Source organism: Pteropus alecto, unplaced genomic scaffold (assembly GCF_000325575.1).
Source record: "Pteropus alecto unplaced genomic scaffold, ASM32557v1 scaffold304, whole genome shotgun sequence".
Taxonomy (NCBI): Eukaryota; Metazoa; Chordata; class Mammalia; order Chiroptera; family Pteropodidae; genus Pteropus; species Pteropus alecto.
The window spans coordinates 640237-657867 of record NW_006435869.1 but is presented as its reverse complement, the minus strand read 5'-3'; the positions used below and the strand labels follow the sequence as shown (position 1 = coordinate 657867).

The 17631-nt window shown below is 36.9% G+C and overlaps 1 protein-coding gene across 1 annotated transcript in view; it reads right to left on the bottom strand.

Moving 5' to 3' along the window:
• Nucleotides 1–7041: 7041 nt before the first annotated feature.
• LOC102895330 (zinc finger protein 709-like) overlaps nt 7042–17631 on the bottom strand; it is an 18679-nt gene continuing 8089 nt past the window's right edge. The window contains exons 2-4 of the mRNA XM_025046670.1: nt 10159–10285; nt 9897–9957; nt 7042–9487 (exon numbers count right to left, since the gene is read on the bottom strand). Of these exons, the coding sequence (XP_024902438.1) occupies nt 7924–9487; nt 9897–9957; nt 10159–10285 (1752 nt within the window). The 3' untranslated portion in view covers nt 7042–7923. The remainder of the gene's footprint in view (nt 9488–9896; nt 9958–10158; nt 10286–17631) is intronic.

Genomic DNA, 17631 nt, shown 5'->3' with positions numbered 1-17631 from the left:
ACTTTTGACTTAGAAACCAAAGACTTCTCATTTAATCATCTCTCTTTTCCCACATAAGCATAAGCACCAAGAGTGTTAGAACTTTTTTTTCCATGCCTGTATATCCAGAGTGCCTTGAATATTTGTGCTAAGTTGTGTATGTTTCAGCCTATACATCCTAGCATATGAGAGATATTGAAAAATTAGCATCTTGTTTTCAGCAAGAAAGCTTTCATTGGAAGAAGGATCCTGACTTTGTCCCTTGGTAGGTGTGTGTCCTCTGACAATTTACCTAAATTTATAAGCCTCAGTTAACTCATACAGGAGAGAATAAGTCATATACCTTGCTAAGGAGTACATGAATAGAAATATATATTTATATTTTAAGTGAGGTACTTTGTAGAGAAGTGTCCAGTACACTGTTGCAAATATTTCAGTATTTTAATAATAATAAAGGCAAAAGCTGACACAGAAGACTGTGAGCTGGCCTAGCACTCCCTACTAAGCCTAGATATATCCTGATGAAGAGAAAAATGTCACACACATCATTATCAAAGCTACTTTGTTATCATGATGGATCAAGACAAAATCAAAGGCAGTTGTGTCTGTATAAATGATTAAAGAGAACAGGTTTCCAAAGAATAAAAATAACCAAAATTCCCCACTTCTCTCTAACATGACTTGTCCTTCTTAGAAATTAGGTTTAGCATTATGCCATTCTTTCTCTCTGCTAGATATGAACTATGACAGTTACCCAAGATAGAATTAAGTTCATTTCCTCTCAGTATCCAATACAGAATAATGTCTTCTTTCCTTGAACAGCAACCAGGTCATCTAACAAAAGCCAAATCCAATAGGAAGCCCTTTTGAGTGTGCTTTTACTGTTATTCCCATAGTCATTTATAGTTTGTGGTTGTTCTTATTACAGTAGTTCTTCCCTTATTTGTGGTTTTGCTTTTCATGGATCTAGGTACTCGAAATCAACTGTGGTCCAAAAATATTAAATAAAAAATTCCAGAAATAAACAATCCATAAGTTTTAAATTGCTTGCCATTCCAAGTCGCATGCTCTCGCATCATCACACTGTTCCACTTTTGTCCATTGTATCAACACTGTATTTGCTACCTGCCTGTTAATTATTCGTAGCCATCTCAGTTATGAGATCAGCTGTAATGCTATCCCAGTGCTTGTTTAAGTAACATTTTTTTTTTTTTACTTGATAATAGCCCCAAAACATGAGTAATTATGCTGGCAATTTGGATATGCCAAAGAGAAGCTGTAATGTGCTTCACCTAAGTGAAAAGATGAAAGTTCTTGACATTAAGGAAAAAATATATCATATGCTGAGGTTGGTAAGACCTATGGTAAATCAAATTTTTATCCATGAAATTGTGAAGAAAAAATAAATTTGTGCCAGTTTTGCTATTACACCTCGGACTTCAAAAGTTGTGGTTGCAGTGCATGATAAGTATTTAGTTAAGATGGAAAAGGCATTAAAAATGTGGGTGGAAGATGTGAACAGAAAATGTGTTTCACTTGACCATGATGACGGTATGCCAGAAAGCATTAAACGTATACAAAGACTTCAAGGGATCCTTTGAAATAAGGGACACAAAGCCATTTACCACAACTACAGGATGGTTATGCAGTTTCAGAAATAGAATTGGACTGAAAAATATAAAAATTACTGGAGAGATTGCATCTGCTGATAGAGAAGGTGCTGCTACAATTCTGGTAAAGTTGAAGTTAAGGAGAAGAGATATCATCCAAAGCAAGTCATCAATTGCAATGATTGGGCTCTCTGGAAGAAAATGCCCAAAAGAACCTACATTCATAAAAGCGCAAAGGAGGCACCAGGGTGTAAAACATGGAAGGACAGATTAACACTGGTACTATGTGGAAATGCTGCAGGACATACAATAAAGCCAAGCACAGTGTAAAAAGCAGAGAACCTCCCCAAACAAAAATTATCTGCCTGTGTTCTGCCAACATAGTAAGAATGCAGGGCTGATGACTGTCCTGTTTATGGAATGGTTCCACCAATGGTTCATCCCAGAAGTGTAAAAATACTTGGAAGGTTAAGGAAGTGTTGAAATTTAAAGTCCTAATAAAAATAGACAATGCACCTGGCCAATCTGATTGCTAGGAAAATGAAAACGTTGAAGGTGCATTTTTACATTCAAATACAATTTCACTGCTTCAGCCCCTTGACCAAGTGTCATTTGGTTTGTCAAGGCCACATATACTCACCTAGTATTTGATCGCATTTGGTCATCAATTCATGCATACCATAATCTGGACATAATGCACAACTGGAAATAATTCACTATTGCTGATGCAATAACATTTGTAAAAGCTTCAATGTATGAGTTAAAACCAGAAAATGTAAATGATGCCTGGAAGAACTTATGAAGTGAAATCATGAATGACTTTAAAGGCTTCTTGGGGATTGATGAAGTCAGGAAAATTATTTATGCAGCAAGACAAGTTAGTGGAGGATGTACTAATGTGCTTCACAAAGATGAGCAAGATCATGTTGAAGGCCCTTGAGAAGTGTCAACAAATGAGGAACTGGAAGAACTTGTTGAATCATCTACAGAGGAAGAGGAAGAAAAACTGAACTAAAATCAGAGATGTGGACATTACTATTTGCCAGTGTTTTGAATTGTGCAGATATTAAAAGACAATTTAACAGAATATGATCCTCACATAAAACACAGCATTAAAGTCACCTGTATGATCACCAGAGGATTACAACCTCTGCAGCAACACTTTGATGAGTTAGAGAAACCAACTTCTGAGTACAATGTTCTTCCAAAAGATATTGGCAAAAAAAACCCTTCAACTATCAAGGATCCTCGACCATCAACATCTTCTGCTTCTGACATCAAACCATTGAGTTGCCATGACTCAATGATTTAGGATCACCTGATGTAGCTGGTCCTCCTTCTTATACGTTGTCAGGTCCGTAGTAGCCTAATGCAATGTCACAATGCTTACATTATTCACCTCACTTTATCTCATCATGTAGATAGTTAATCATCTCACATCATCATCATAAGAGTGACTACAGTACAATAAGATATTGTGAGAGACCACATTCACATAACTTGTATTACTATATTGCTAGAATTGTTCTATTTTATAGTTGTTAATGTCTTACTATGACTAATTTATGAATAAACTCATCAAAGGTATGTATATACAGAAAAAAAATAGTATATGTATCTTTCAGTACTATCCGGTTTCAGGTACCCATTGGGGGTCTTGGAACATCTTCCCAGCAGATAAGGGGGGACTGCTGTACTAAAATTCATACACCCCTCTGACTGCAGATGTAATCTAGTGGTCTTTGGCAGGAGGGGATTGAAAAAAATATGATTTAACTTTTTGGTATTAGAAATGAATAAGCAACTAGCCTCATGACAAAAATTATGAGTATAAAAAATCGCCTGAGGAAATAATACTTGAGTTTGTATGCACATAATATTGACTCAGAATATATAAAGATTAAATGGAGAAAATTATACATCGATCAATCCATAATTTCAATGAGATATTTTAATGTCTACTTTCAAGAAATGAAAAAGACAATAATATTTCTTAATATACAAGTGTTTGTTAAACAGTTAATAAATGTTTCTAAGAAAAAAAAAACTACAGAAGCATTTATTAGAGAAAAAATGCACAAACTTTCAATCACGTTCAATCAAAGGTAACTGAAAGTACAATGAGTGATTATGCTCAGGTACGAGTAACAGGAAACACACAGAATCTGCCTGATAGCAGATTCTCACATGGAAGGACTGAGTCAGAGCCGTCACCGCCCAGTGCAGCAGAGGAACAAACTCCAACGTGGTTCTTTTGGACGGCACCACTGTAGCTGTCATGGTGGAATGAGGAACTTATACTCGCTAGTGGTATTAATAGAAAGCGTTTACTATACAAATTAGACCTTAAACAAAGACGATCTAAAGAAGAGTGGAGTTAGTGCTTCAGAGAACATTCTCAATGATGACAGTCTACATTTGTTGTCTGGTGGACACATACAGGCTTACAGAATCCAAACTGTGCTGGACCTTTGATGCTGAACTTTGGAGACAACTGTAGAAGCCTACAGCTGAAATCAAATGGAAGTCAAGCAGTCACTGGTGGTTTCAAGGATATTCTTGATTCTTGGGGAAGAGAATAAAGAAAACGGTCTGGAGGCAAGTGTTCACAAGGAAGTTTACATCTGTCTTATCTATACAGGTGGCTCCAAAACCTGTCTAATTTTATTTTACTTCTGCGTTCCAAGTTTCATGTCAGTTAGGTGTTGGTGATTTCTCACATGAAACCACAAAGGCAACAGATCCTAGAAACTGTAGTTCACATTAGTCACATTGATATAATAGTCAAGAAGGGTCATCTCCAATTCGATTTTGTTGTCCTATCACAAGTCTCCTTTTTAAAAAAAATATTAATTGCATTTTATTTGCATACTTTTGTGGTATATATAACATAAAATTTACCACTTAAATAATTGTAATAACTATGTATAGTGCCAGCTGGGTACTAGACTAATCAAGGGGATCACTTTGTAAATTACACAAAGGCCCAATCACTATGCTGTATACCAGAAACTACTATAAAATAATATTGAATGTCAACTTTAATTGAAAAATTAAAATTAAAAAGTTTGCCACCTTAACCATTTAAAATTTTTTTTCTATTTGAATGTATTTATTCATTTTTTAACATGCTTTTTTTGTTTAAAGTATACAGTACATTGGTTAGACATCTATCTAGTTCACAAAACGATCCCTTCCCTGACCCTCCACCAAGCCAACATATTAATGCAAACTGCATCCCCCATGCTGTGCTCACCATCCCCATGACCATCCATCAGCTACTAATTTGTACTTCTTTAGCACTTCACCCCATTCTCCCAGCCTTGCAAACCTCCCTCCCCTCTGTCTGACACCAAATTGTCCACTATATTTGTGAGTCTGTTTTTGATTAGTTTGTTCCTTTTATTTCTTAAATTCCACATATAAGTGAAATTACATAGTGTTTATCTTTCTCTGTCTGACTTGAATACCTTCTAGTTCCATCAAAGCAATATCTTTTTCCATCCCCTTCCTTTTCTTATGTAGAGGTCTTGTTTTCTTATCCTTTTAGCCACTCTATCTTTTCGTTGGAGCACTTAATTCTTTTCCATTTAAGGTACTTATTGATAGGAATGTAGTTGTTACCATTCCTTATTCCTGTTTTTTGTCTGGGAAGCTCTTTATCTGTCCTCCAACTCTAAATGATAGCTTTGCTGGATAAAGTATTCTTGGTTGTAGATCCTAGGTCTTCATCCTGTTGAATGTTTTGTGCCAAGCCCTTCTGTCCTGCATAGTTTCTTTAGAGAAATCAGCTGCCAGGCTTATGAGTTTCCCCTTATAAGTAACTATCTGTTTTTCTTTTGCTGCTTTTAATACTCTTTCGTTGTATTTCACCTTTGGCATTTTAATTATGATGTGTCTTGGTGATGGGCCTCTTTGGATCCCTGATTTTGGGAATTCTCTGAGCTTCCTGGGGTTTTATGTCCATTCCTTTCATCAGGTTAGGAAAGTTTTCCATCATTATTTCTTCAAACAGCTGTTCAACATCTTGATTTTCTTCAGTTGCACCGATCAGATGAATATTTGGAGCCTTGATAGTGTCCCATATGCTCCTTAAATTATTTTTATATTCTTGGCATCTTTTTTCTTGCCGTTCTGATTGAGTGTCTTTGGCTTTCCTGTCCTTTAGATAGGGCATTTGATCTTCTTCTTTAATCACTTTGTTTATTCTATTTAATATACTTCTCATCTCAGATGTGTTCTTCATTTCTGATTGGTCCCCTTTTATAATTTCAATTTACATTTTTATGGGTTTTTTTTTATCTCATTGTTAAATATCTCACTGAATTCATCCCTAAGTTTATTGAGCATCTTTATAACCAGAGTTTTGAACTCTGCGTCTGTTAGATTGCTTGACTCCATTATTTTTGGATCTCTGTTCTGTTTACTCATATGGTTTCTGCTTCTTTGTTTTTCTATTTTGGCTGTCTTTCCGTGTCTGTTTCTATGTACTAAGCAAAGCTCCTAAGTCTCCAGGTCTTAACTAGTGCAGCTTTGTATGGTACATGTCCAGTGGCACAGTCCTGAGAGGGGTTCAGCTGCAGGCCAAGTTTAGTCCAAGCCTGTACCCCTCCCAGACCACCTGTTAAGATTCAGCAAGCAATCCACAGATGCTGTGCTTATAGTTGCCTCAAAAGGCCACACCAGAAACTGAGGCTGCCTCCAGTGTGAGTCTCAGCAAGGAGCACCTGACTTGCTGAGGATACAGCTGGATGTGGCTTGAGTGGGGCCTGAGTTGGGGTTGGCGGTTTTGCAGGGAATCTTCTGGGCAGAGTGAACTCTGTTATCCTGTCTGATGACCTCACGGCAATGGCGGCGCTGTGTCCATGAACTATGTGGGGGGAGGGCTCAACAGGGAACAATGGATACCGCCGACACTTCTGTAGAGAGCAAATCCTGCCTCAGCCCTCGCTCCGACATCTCCCTGTTAGTCCCTGGTGCCCCCTGTGAGCAGCCAAATCGGCACTGGTGCTCAGAGCGAGCAGGTCTGTCGCTGCGAAAATCTGCTCGTGGATGCGGCCCCTTTAAGAGGCGTCTATCACTGCTACAGCCTCTGTGTCACTCAGCTGCTTGGGACTGGGTAGCCCCATGTCTTCGCCCCATCTACCTTCTGCCATTGCAGGGTGCTTTCTTGGATTTCTCCCTAGTTGTATGGCTTGTTCCTCTAGATCCCAGATGATTTTTCCTTGCTGCTGCTCCTCGTTTCCATCTCAACTTTGATTTGGTCACCAGAGGGATGAACAGAGCCTCTATCATCTATGCCATTTTTTTTCTCCTCACAGGTCTCTCTTCTTCATGCGAACTCCATAGCTCAAATCCCAACCAGAAAGAATGATAAAGAGCAAGGGACTATAGATTAAAATACTAATTTGCATGAGACTATATTCTATGATGAACTCTGCATCCTTACAAATTTATGCCAAATATTTATTGGTAGGGAAAACAAACTAAGGCTCTTTCAGGCTAATGAAATGATAGTTTTCTGTTAAGAAAGGTGGAATATATATATAAATTTATATATATAATGGGTAAAACATATTCAGTACTTGTCACAGGAGGCCAGTAGGGAAAAAAACCAACAAATACCAAAAGTGTCATTTTTCAATCGTCCTTTCCTTGTAGGTCAATTACAAAATTATATAAAAATTAAACCTACTTGTATATTAGAAATATACTTCCATTCACCCATGGATCTAACAGACTTCAAAATAGAAATACAAAAATTTTACTGACTAAAGGAGAAAAAAGCTTATTAAATTTAGTAACTGTTTCTTAAACAGTACCTACAGAATTGTCACTTCAAAATTTACTTGCAAAAGTAAGTAGAACTCCATACTACAGAGAATCACTTAACGTCAGTAATAAAGACCATATATGTATAACATTTATGACATTTCTTTCATGTCCTGACATTTCTAGAATACCCTACTTGGTTTTCACTGGGCTACCCATATTACTTACATTGATATAACTTATTTCCGACGCAGTTTTCACACTACTTTGAAAATATTTGTTAAAATTAAAAAATCTGTCTCATTTTTCAGTTATACAATTTCTATCCAGTGTGCATTCTCACATGGTTTTGTAGGACTTCGAGACCAGTGAAGTTTTTTCTATATTGTTTACATTCAGTAGAACTTTATCCACTTTGATTTGTGTGTGTGTGTGTGGTTTCCCAAGGAAACCAGACAACTCAAGGCTTTTCCATATTCTTTACATATACGGCATCTCTCCAGTGTGCATCCTTATATGTCCACAAAGGTTCTCCATATTCTTTATATTCATAGACTTTCCCTTAGGTATGAGTTCTTTCATGATTTCGTAAGGAACTGGGACGACTGAAGGCTTTACTACAATTTTTACACTGATAGGGTTTCTCTCCAGTGTGAGTTCTTTCATGTGTTCGTAATGAACTAGGACAATCAAAGGCTTTCCCACATTCCTTACATTTACAAGGTCCGTCTCCAGTGTGTTTTATCATATGTCTTTGGACATTAGAGAGAGAAATGAAGGCTTTCCCACATTCCTTACATTCATAAGGTTTCTCTCCACTATGAGCTTTTTCATGTTTTTGAATGGAACTGAGATAAGTGAAGGCTTTCCCACATTGCTTACATTCATAAGGTTTCTCCCCAGTATGACTTCTTTCATGTTTCTGAAGGGAACAGGGAAAACTGAAGGCTTTACCACATTCCTTACATTCATGAGGTTTTTTTCTAGTATGAGTTCTTTCATGATTTTGAAGGGACCTGGGAGTACTGAAGGCTTTACCACATTCTTTACATTCATATGGCTTTTCTCCACTATGTGTGCTTTCATGGTATTGGAAGTAATTGGGACAATCAAAGACCTTCCCACACTCCTTACATTTATAAGGCCCATCTCCAGTGTGCTTCATCATGTGCCTTCGAAAGTTGGTAAGAGAACTCAAGGCCTTCCCACACTCCTTACATTCATAGGGTTTCTCTCCAGTATGATTTCTTTCATGTTTTCGAAAGTAACTTGGACAACTGAAGGCTTTCCCACATTCTTTACATTCATACGGTTTCTCTCCAGTATGACTTCGTTCATGTTTTCGAAAGTAACTTGGACAACTGAAGGCTTTACCACATTTTTTACATTCATAGGGCTTTTCTCCACTGTGTCTCCTTTCATGACTTCGAAAGGACCTGGGACAACTGAAGGCTTTACCACACTGCTTACATTCATATGGTTTCTCTCCAGTATGAATTCTTTTATGTTTTCGAAAGTAACTTGGACAACTGAAGGCTTTGCCACATTTTTTACATTCATAGGGCTTTTCTCCGCTATGTATCCTTTCATGACTTCGAAAGGATGTGGGACAACTGAAGGCTTTACCACATTGCTTACATTCATAAGGTTTCTCTCCAGTATGAATTCTTTCATGTTTTCTAAAGTAATTGGGACAACTGAAAGCTTTACCACATTGTTTACATTCATATGGTTTCTCTCCTGTGTGAGCTATTTCATGAATTCGACAGTAGCTGAGACAACTAAAAGCTTTACCACAGTGCTTACATATGTACGGTTTCACTCCAGTGTGAATCCTTTCATGCCTTCGAATGGATTGGCGATACTTGAAGGCCTTCCCACATTCCTTACATTTATATGGCTTTTCTTCATATTCTTGATACTCATATGGTTTGGCTGTAGTGTGAGATCTCATGTGCCTATTAAAGGATGAAAGATGCATGAAGACTTGTCCACATAAACTGCATTCACATAGTTTTATTCCAGTAGGAGTTTTCTTTTTCTGATTACGATTTGGAATATGGCTGAAGGTTTCTCCACACTGACTACTTCCTTTACTTTTATCCAGTCTCTCCACTGTGTGACTGCTGTAAAAAGTGAAACGCATATTATTAATGTCTTATTTGTTAAAGATTTTATATTAATAGTTAATACAATAACACTTTTTACCATAATCAAGGAAAGTGTAAGTTTTCAGTGCTTTCTGACTGAAAGTGAATATGCTAAATGCTCTGCAAGAGGGCTCCGTCATAGCTATTATCAAAACAGTGCATTCATAAATGGGGTTTCAAATACTGTTTCCAAATGCACTATTTTTGAAACATTAAATATCTAAGTCATATTTGAGAAAAAAATTTTGATGAAAATATTCCAAGACTAAATAAATTTGAAACTTTGGCTGACTTGTTTTATATGCTGCTTTAAAATTTTTATGACATAGCATGAGGACAATGTCATCCCAGTAGGACATTGCTTTCTCATATGAGTGAGACTCACCTTAAATTTGTCCCAGGCATTTCATAGTGAGCTTCCATGTCATGGTCTTTGCGTATTTCCCCTAAAATGCAAACCAGAAAAAAATCATTATAAACTATAAAACTTTATAGAAAAATTGTTGCACAATGAGCTGTGACCATGCCTGGTTTATCTACCACTGTATTCCCTTTCCATATTTCACTTCCTGGAACTCCACTGATGAGCAAGCAACACTGGTTTTCTAATCAACTAAGCAAGTAAGTTAGAATGTTTTCATTCTTACCTATTGAAGCCAAGTTCCTGAAGGTTTCCCGCATCACATCTCTGTAGAGTTTCTTCTGTGAAGAATTCAGTAAAGCCCACTCCTCCAGGGTGAACTTCACACTCACATCCTCAAAGGCCACTGAGTCCTAAAACATTCCAAATATGTATAAAGAAGAATGGGTAAGATGAACAGCACTAGGAATCTATACTCAATTCATAAGAAGTTCACATATGACTTCGTTGTCAGAACTATTTGTGATTAGTTCTCTCCACGCTCCCTTCCTCATAAATTAAACAGCATCATTAACACATGGAATTTATTGCTATGTTTTTGCAATCACATGAGTATTCATTGCTATCTAATATCAGGATACAGAGTGCCTTGGAGAAATGAGAGAAATGCAATACAAATGAAACAAATATTTCCATTTTAAGCACATCAATTCGTTGTGAAAAAAACTCATCTCCTTTATTACCCACCATATCATGCATCACTCCATGAAGCACAGCATTATATCTGTATGAGCTTTTAATGAAAGCACTGTAAAGAACTAGAAGTTTTTTTCTTCTATTTTCATCACCAAACATGAGAGGCCAGTAGGCCTGTGAAATCCGACTTGTAACAAGATCCGATTGTCCACTCTGTCCTGAAGCACTCCAGGCCACTAGAAGTCGTCAGATCCAGTTGGCTGAATGACAAATATTCTTGTGGAGCAGTATAAATTGTAACGGATTTGTAAAACATTTATCACAGAATCAGTTTTGCCTTCTTTTCTGTCTGATTTCTTGGAGGTAGACAATTATTTGGAAAATACAGCTCAGACATGAGGAAGGCATGACAACTTAGACGTCCCCCAAATCCCTTTACTCATGAGTCTCAGGCTTGCTTCCTACCAATTTTTAGGATGTATAGGCACATACACTGAGATGATAAAATCAGAGGAATTCTTCCCGGCAGAATCCTAACACTGTAACCTGGGCCTTGATGACTTTGAGGAACAGGTTAAGACAAGGAATTTGCAAGGGAGTTCACCGAAGTCCACAATGGATTGATGATTAATTTATATGATTATAAAATACATAAAGAGTTCAAAGTGCTTTCCTCAAAAACAAAACAAACAAACAAAAAACACCATAAAACTCCCTTTCTCGAATTTCAGCAGCAAGTGATATCCAGCCAGCCACTCTAGAGGCTCTCCTTCCAACTTCTCTCAATTCCAGGTTCCCATGTCGGCACAGCAACATGACTACCCATTCTAAGAATAGGAACCCCAAGTGGCACAATCCTGCTTAAATGCTGGTCCCTGAAAGAGATAAATAACCCAGTGATATGCATGTGCAGGGAACAGGTTTCCACCCACTTGATAGAGCAACAGCAAAGTAAGAACACCTCTCTTGTTGTGGGCCCAACGAATAAGATGAGCTGCCTGGCTCAGCCCTAATTACTCTTTCTACAGCAGATCTGTAACACTGGCTCATAACAAAGTCCTACTACCTACTGTGCAGAAGAGAGTGAAAATGAGCAGGCCCAAAATTATATATCTTTACAAACACTGGGTAACAAAGTTTATCCTTTGCTGGTGTAAGTAAACTGGCATTTCAAGAGTGACCCAACACCCTTAAAGATAAGTGTTCCTCAGGTGTTTATGTAAACAATATTGTATATAGTAAACTCCTATTTTCCTTTCAAGAGTCTGTAATTTACATGTTCATCAGATGGTACTGACATGATTAGCCTCCAGAATACACTCTGGGCATTGAGTCTCGACTGAGTATTATTGGTAGACAGTAATTCACACATGAACTGATAACTTCTTGTTTGAAGAACTGAGCCCATCCTGTGTGAGTCTATTAAGAGACAACATTTGAAACCTTGCCCCTGGTTTCCTCCAGGCTAAATTTAATTTATTACCAAACAACACTAATGAATATTTAATGGTCCTCGTGGGAAAATTGAAATTTTTTTCTTGGGTAATATCAAATAGAATGAAAGGATAAAAAATGTTCTTAGAAATAATTCAGTGGTCACCCAGATGTCGCCTGTCCCAAATAATATCTTTTTGAATTCCATAAAGTCACCCAAACAGACTCTTCAGAAGTCAACAAAAACTACTCCTCCAAACCTAGTAGGAAGAACAAATGTCTATAAGTGGACTATCCTCTAAAGCACAAAGTGGTGGCCTACCTAACATACATCAACAATTTTTAAGCTACAGTATTCCAGACAGTACACCATTACTAGAGAGAGAACAAGCAGACCGAAAAAAAAAAAAAAAAAAAAAAAAGGACAGTGTCTTCCATGGGCCAGCAATTTAATACAAGAAGTTTGTCAAAAACAGAGAGGGCATTGTAGAGCAATGGCAAACATCAAGAACACTTGAATATATGGAGCAAGGACAAACTTAGATCTAATTGAAAAAATGCTCTGTATTCCTCTCTATTCCATGGCTAATAGCCAATTCATTGCAGTATGAAAAATGAAACGAAGGCACTTTTTAGAAGTCATGTATTGATAGAAGCATAGGGAAAATTTTCTCATATGACAAAAACAGTAAGTCATAAAGCCAGAGACTAACAAATATATTAAATATATCAAATATATTTAAATATATATCAAATATGTCAAAAGTATTAAAATTAAGGTAATTAAAAGAAACAACAAAATAAGAAAAATGTCAGCCATACATGCACTATAAAAGGTATAGTTTGCGGTGTAAAAATGAACAGATGCACAATTTAAAAATGGAAAAAGAAGCAAAACATTTAATACAAGATAAAAAAATGTACAGAAATGCCCATCATCTTGGCAATGAGGTAATAAAATGTTCACTAGCTACCATTTCACAATGATTAGAATAAAAATTAGTCAATTTAATAATCCCAAGTATTGAAGCGTGTTGAACTATTCAGAACAAATCAATAAGTTATGCACAAATGGAGGGTCAAGTGATACACTCCACTGCTGTTGCCTGTAAATCTGAACTGGATCACTACAGTCCAGCAATTTTTCAATGATGTCCACAGAATTTTATGTGCATTTGAACTTGGAGACTCATACAAGAGTAGCATGTACTATTATCAAGAGATCTAGAGGATTCATCAATAGATAAAATAAAGCAAAGTGTATTCCAAAATATGAACACATTATATATCTATAGCACTCTATTTTAAGCTGATAGACATTTAAGTCTGAATATACTCTATGAGAACTACATTTTTACCCCTTCATGCTTATGTTATTGATGTCATGTTTTAGATCTTTCTTTGTTTTATATCTCCTAACTACTTATTATAGTTTGAGTTGTTTGATACTTTTTCCTTCTGATCTTTGTAGTAACTTTTAAAATGTCTGATTTGCTATATTTATTAAATATTTTGCTTTATCTATGATGTTTTTTCCTTTCTTATATTTTCTTATTTCTGGTTATGGTCTTTCATTCTCTGCTTAAAGAAGACTTTTTCACATTTCTTATAAAGCTTGTTTAACAGTGATGAGCTCCTTCAGTGTTGGCTTGTCTGGTAAACACTACCTCTCCTTTAATTCTGAATGATAACCTTGCTGGGTAAGTTATTCTAAGTTGTAGCTTCCTTTCTTTCAGCATTTTAAAAATGTTCTGCCACTCTCGGCTTTTAAAGTTGTTGCTGAGAAATCAGCTGCCTTATAGAGTTTCCTTTGTATGTAACTTGTTGTCTTCCTCTTGCCTCCTTCAACATTGTCTCTTTAACTTTTTCCATTTTAATTACAATCTGTCTAGGTAAGGGTCTCTTTGAGTACATCTTGTTTGGAGCTCTCTGTGCTTCTTGGACCTGGGTGTTTGTTTCCTTTCCCATGTTAGAAAAGTTTTCATCTATTCTTTCTTTAAATAAAGCTTCTGTTCCTTTCTCCTTTTCTTTTCCTTCTGGGATCCCTACAATGCAAATGTTTGAATGCTTGACATTATCCCAGAGGTCCCTTAAGCTAACCTCATTTTTTAAAAATTCTTTTTACCTTTTGCTCTTCTGACTGGTTGATTTCCACTAGTGTGGAACAAAATAGGAGGTATCATGGTCCCTGATATCAAAGTGTACTACAAAGCCACAATAATCAAAACAGTATGCTACTTGCATAAGAACGGATACATATATAGATCAATAAAATAGAATAGACAGCCCCAAAATTAATTCTTGCTTATGTGGTCAATTAATCTATAACAAAGGAGGCAAGGATATACAATGGCGTAAAGACAAGTTTCTTCAATAAGTGTTGTTGGCAAAACTGGACAGATACATGTAAAAAAAGTAAAACTGGACCACTTTCTTACACCTAAACAAATATGAACTCAAAATGGACTAAAGACTTAAATGTAAGACCTGAAACCATGAAACTCCTGAAAGAAAACATAAGCAGTAAACTCTTTGACATCGCTCTTAGTAACACCTTTAAAGATATGTCTCCTCGGGCAAAGGCAATAAAAGAAAAAATAAATAAATGGAATTACATCAAACTAAAAAGTGTTTGCACAGCAAAGGAAACCATCAACAAAATGAGAAAACCTACTCAATGGGAAAAGATAGTCACCAATGATACGTCTAATAAGGAAGGGATTAATATCCAAACTATATGAGAAACTCATACAACTTAACACAAGAAAAACCCCCAAACAACCAAGTTAAAAAATGGACAGAGGACCTAAATAGATATTTCTCCAAGGAAGACATACAGATAGCTAACAGACATGAAAAGATGCTCAATGTCACTAATCATCAGGGAAATGTAAGTTAAAACCACAATGAGATATCACTGCACACCTGTCAGAACAGTTATCATCAATAAATCAACAAGCAACAAATTTTGGTGAGGATGTAAAGAAAAGGGAACTCTCATGCAGTGTTGGTGGGATTGCAAACTGGTGCAGCCACCATGGAAAACAGTATGGAGGTTCCTCAAAAAATTAAAACTAGAACTACCAGATGACCCAGCAATCTCACTTCTGGGTATTTATTCGAAGAAATAAAAAACACTAATTTGAGAAATATGTACCTCCTATGTTCATTGCAGCATTACTAGTAATAGCTAAGATATGAAAGTAACCTAGATGTCCATCAATATATGAATGGATAAAGACAATGTCACATATTACACATAATATATAATGGAATATTACTCAGTAATATAAAAGAATAAAATCTTGTTATTTGTGACAACATGGATGAACCTAGAAAGATTCTGCTAAGTGAAATACGTCAGACAGAAAATGACAAATACCATATGAATTCAGTTATATGTGGAATCGAAAAAAAAAATGCAAAAGAATAAATGAAATAGAAACAGACCCATAAGATATAAAGAACAAGCTGGTGGCTGCCAAATGGGAATGGGTGGGGGATGGGAATTTTAAAATGCCAAGATGGCTGAGTTAACTAAGGTCCTTATCGGTCTCTCTAGATTGTTATTGCAAAAGGCTACTTTCTGGTCCCCCTCCTATAATCTCACCCCCTGGAAAAGTGTCTATCTTTCCTTCAAGGGGTGGTTTTTCTAAAATCAAAATACAATCATTTTACTTCCCTAGTTGAAGCCCTTCCATGACTACTCGGTGTCTCAGGATAGACTACTGTCTGGTCAGTATATTAGTCAAGGCCTTTGAGGCTCTAGCTCCTACCTGAAAAGTGTGTGTGTGTGTGTGTGTGTGTGTGTGTGTGTTATATTTTATATTGTAATATGTAATATATATTACTTATCGTGTATTACATTATGTAATATATGTTGAGAGAAAGAGTCTACATTGAAAGAACTACTTGCTTTCTAGTAACATGAGGAAGAAAGTAAAATGTGTCCCCTCTCGCCACTCCTAGTCAACATTGTACTGGAATTCTTTTTTTTATTTTTATTTTTCTACTGGAATTCTTTGCTAATGTCATTAAATAAGAAAAGAAAAGAAAAGGTATACAGATTGGGAAGCAAGAAATAAAACTGTCTTTGTGGCATATGACAAGATTATCTAAGGAGAAACTCTCAAAGAATCCATAATAGCAAAGGAAACCCCTGGAACTAATAAGAGAGTAGAAGAAGGTTAAAGGATAAAAGATTAATATACAAAAGGCAATTCTTTTCTATAGATCCCCCCCACACACAAAAAAACTGAACTAATCTTTGACAAACGACCAAAGGCAATTCAATGAGTAAACAGTTTTTACAACAAACAGTAAAGGACATTCATAAGTCAAAACGAAAAAAATAAAATAAAATAAAAAGAATGGATTTTACATTTTTTCATAAATGAACTTAAAATGGATCATAGATTTACTATAAAATGCAAATAAAATGCAAAACTACGAAACCTGTAGACGACAGCATAGAAGAAAATCTAAGTGACTTTGAGTTTGGTCATTAATTTTTAGATATGACAACAAAAGCAAGATCCAAGATAGAAAAAAAAGTCTAACTACAATAAAATGGAAAACTTCTGCTCAGTAAAACAGTATTAAGAGAATGAAAATACAAGCCATAGACTGGCAGAAAAGCTTTGTAAATCACTTACATGATAAAAAAACTGGCATCCAAAACATTCAAAGAACTCTTAAAACTCAACAAAAAGAGGGCAAACGACCCAATTAAAAATGGGCAAAGATCTGAACACACACTTCACCAATGATATACAGAAAGCAAATAACCTCATATATTAGGAAATTGCAAATAAAAAAATGAGATATCAGAAAACACTTAATACAATAACTTAAATTAAAAACACTGTGGATTCAGAAATCAAAATGGCGTAAAAAATAGAGACTCTGTTCCTCCTTGTTGACCAAATCAAAGTTGTGATGGAAACAAGGAGCAGCAGCAAGGAAAAACCACCTGGGATCTAGAGGAACAAGGCATACAACTAGGGAGAAATCCAAGAAAGCACCCTGCAATGGCAGAAGGTAGGTCGGGGCGAGGACGCGGGGCGACCCAGTCTCCAAAGCCTGAGACAGAGGCTGCAGTAGCGGCAGCGGCAGACACCTCTTAAAGGGGTCGCATTCGCAAGTGGATTTCCGCAGTGAAGGACCTGCTCGCTCTGAGCATCAGTGCCAATTCGGCTGCGCACAGTGGGCACCAGGGACTAACAGGGAGACATTGTCGGAGTGAGGGCTGAGTGAGACTCGCTCTGTGCAGAAGTGCCAGCAGTATCCATTGTTCCCTGTTAAGCCCTCCCTCAATACAGTGCATGGACACAGCACCACCACTGCCGTGAGGTCATCAGACTGGATAAATAGGTCGCTTAGTCCAGAGGATTCCCTGAAACCTCACCTCCCCCAACTCACGGTACCACCCAAGCCACATCCAGGTGTGTCCTCGCTTAGTCAGGTGCCCCTTGCTGAGCAACACCAAGACTCACACTGGAGACAGCTGCCTTGGTTTCTGGCATGGCCTTTTGAGGCAACTATAAGCAGAGCATCTGTGGATTGCTTGCTGAATCTTAGCAGGTGGCCCTGGGGGGGCAGAGGCATGGGCTAAATTTGGCCTGCAGCC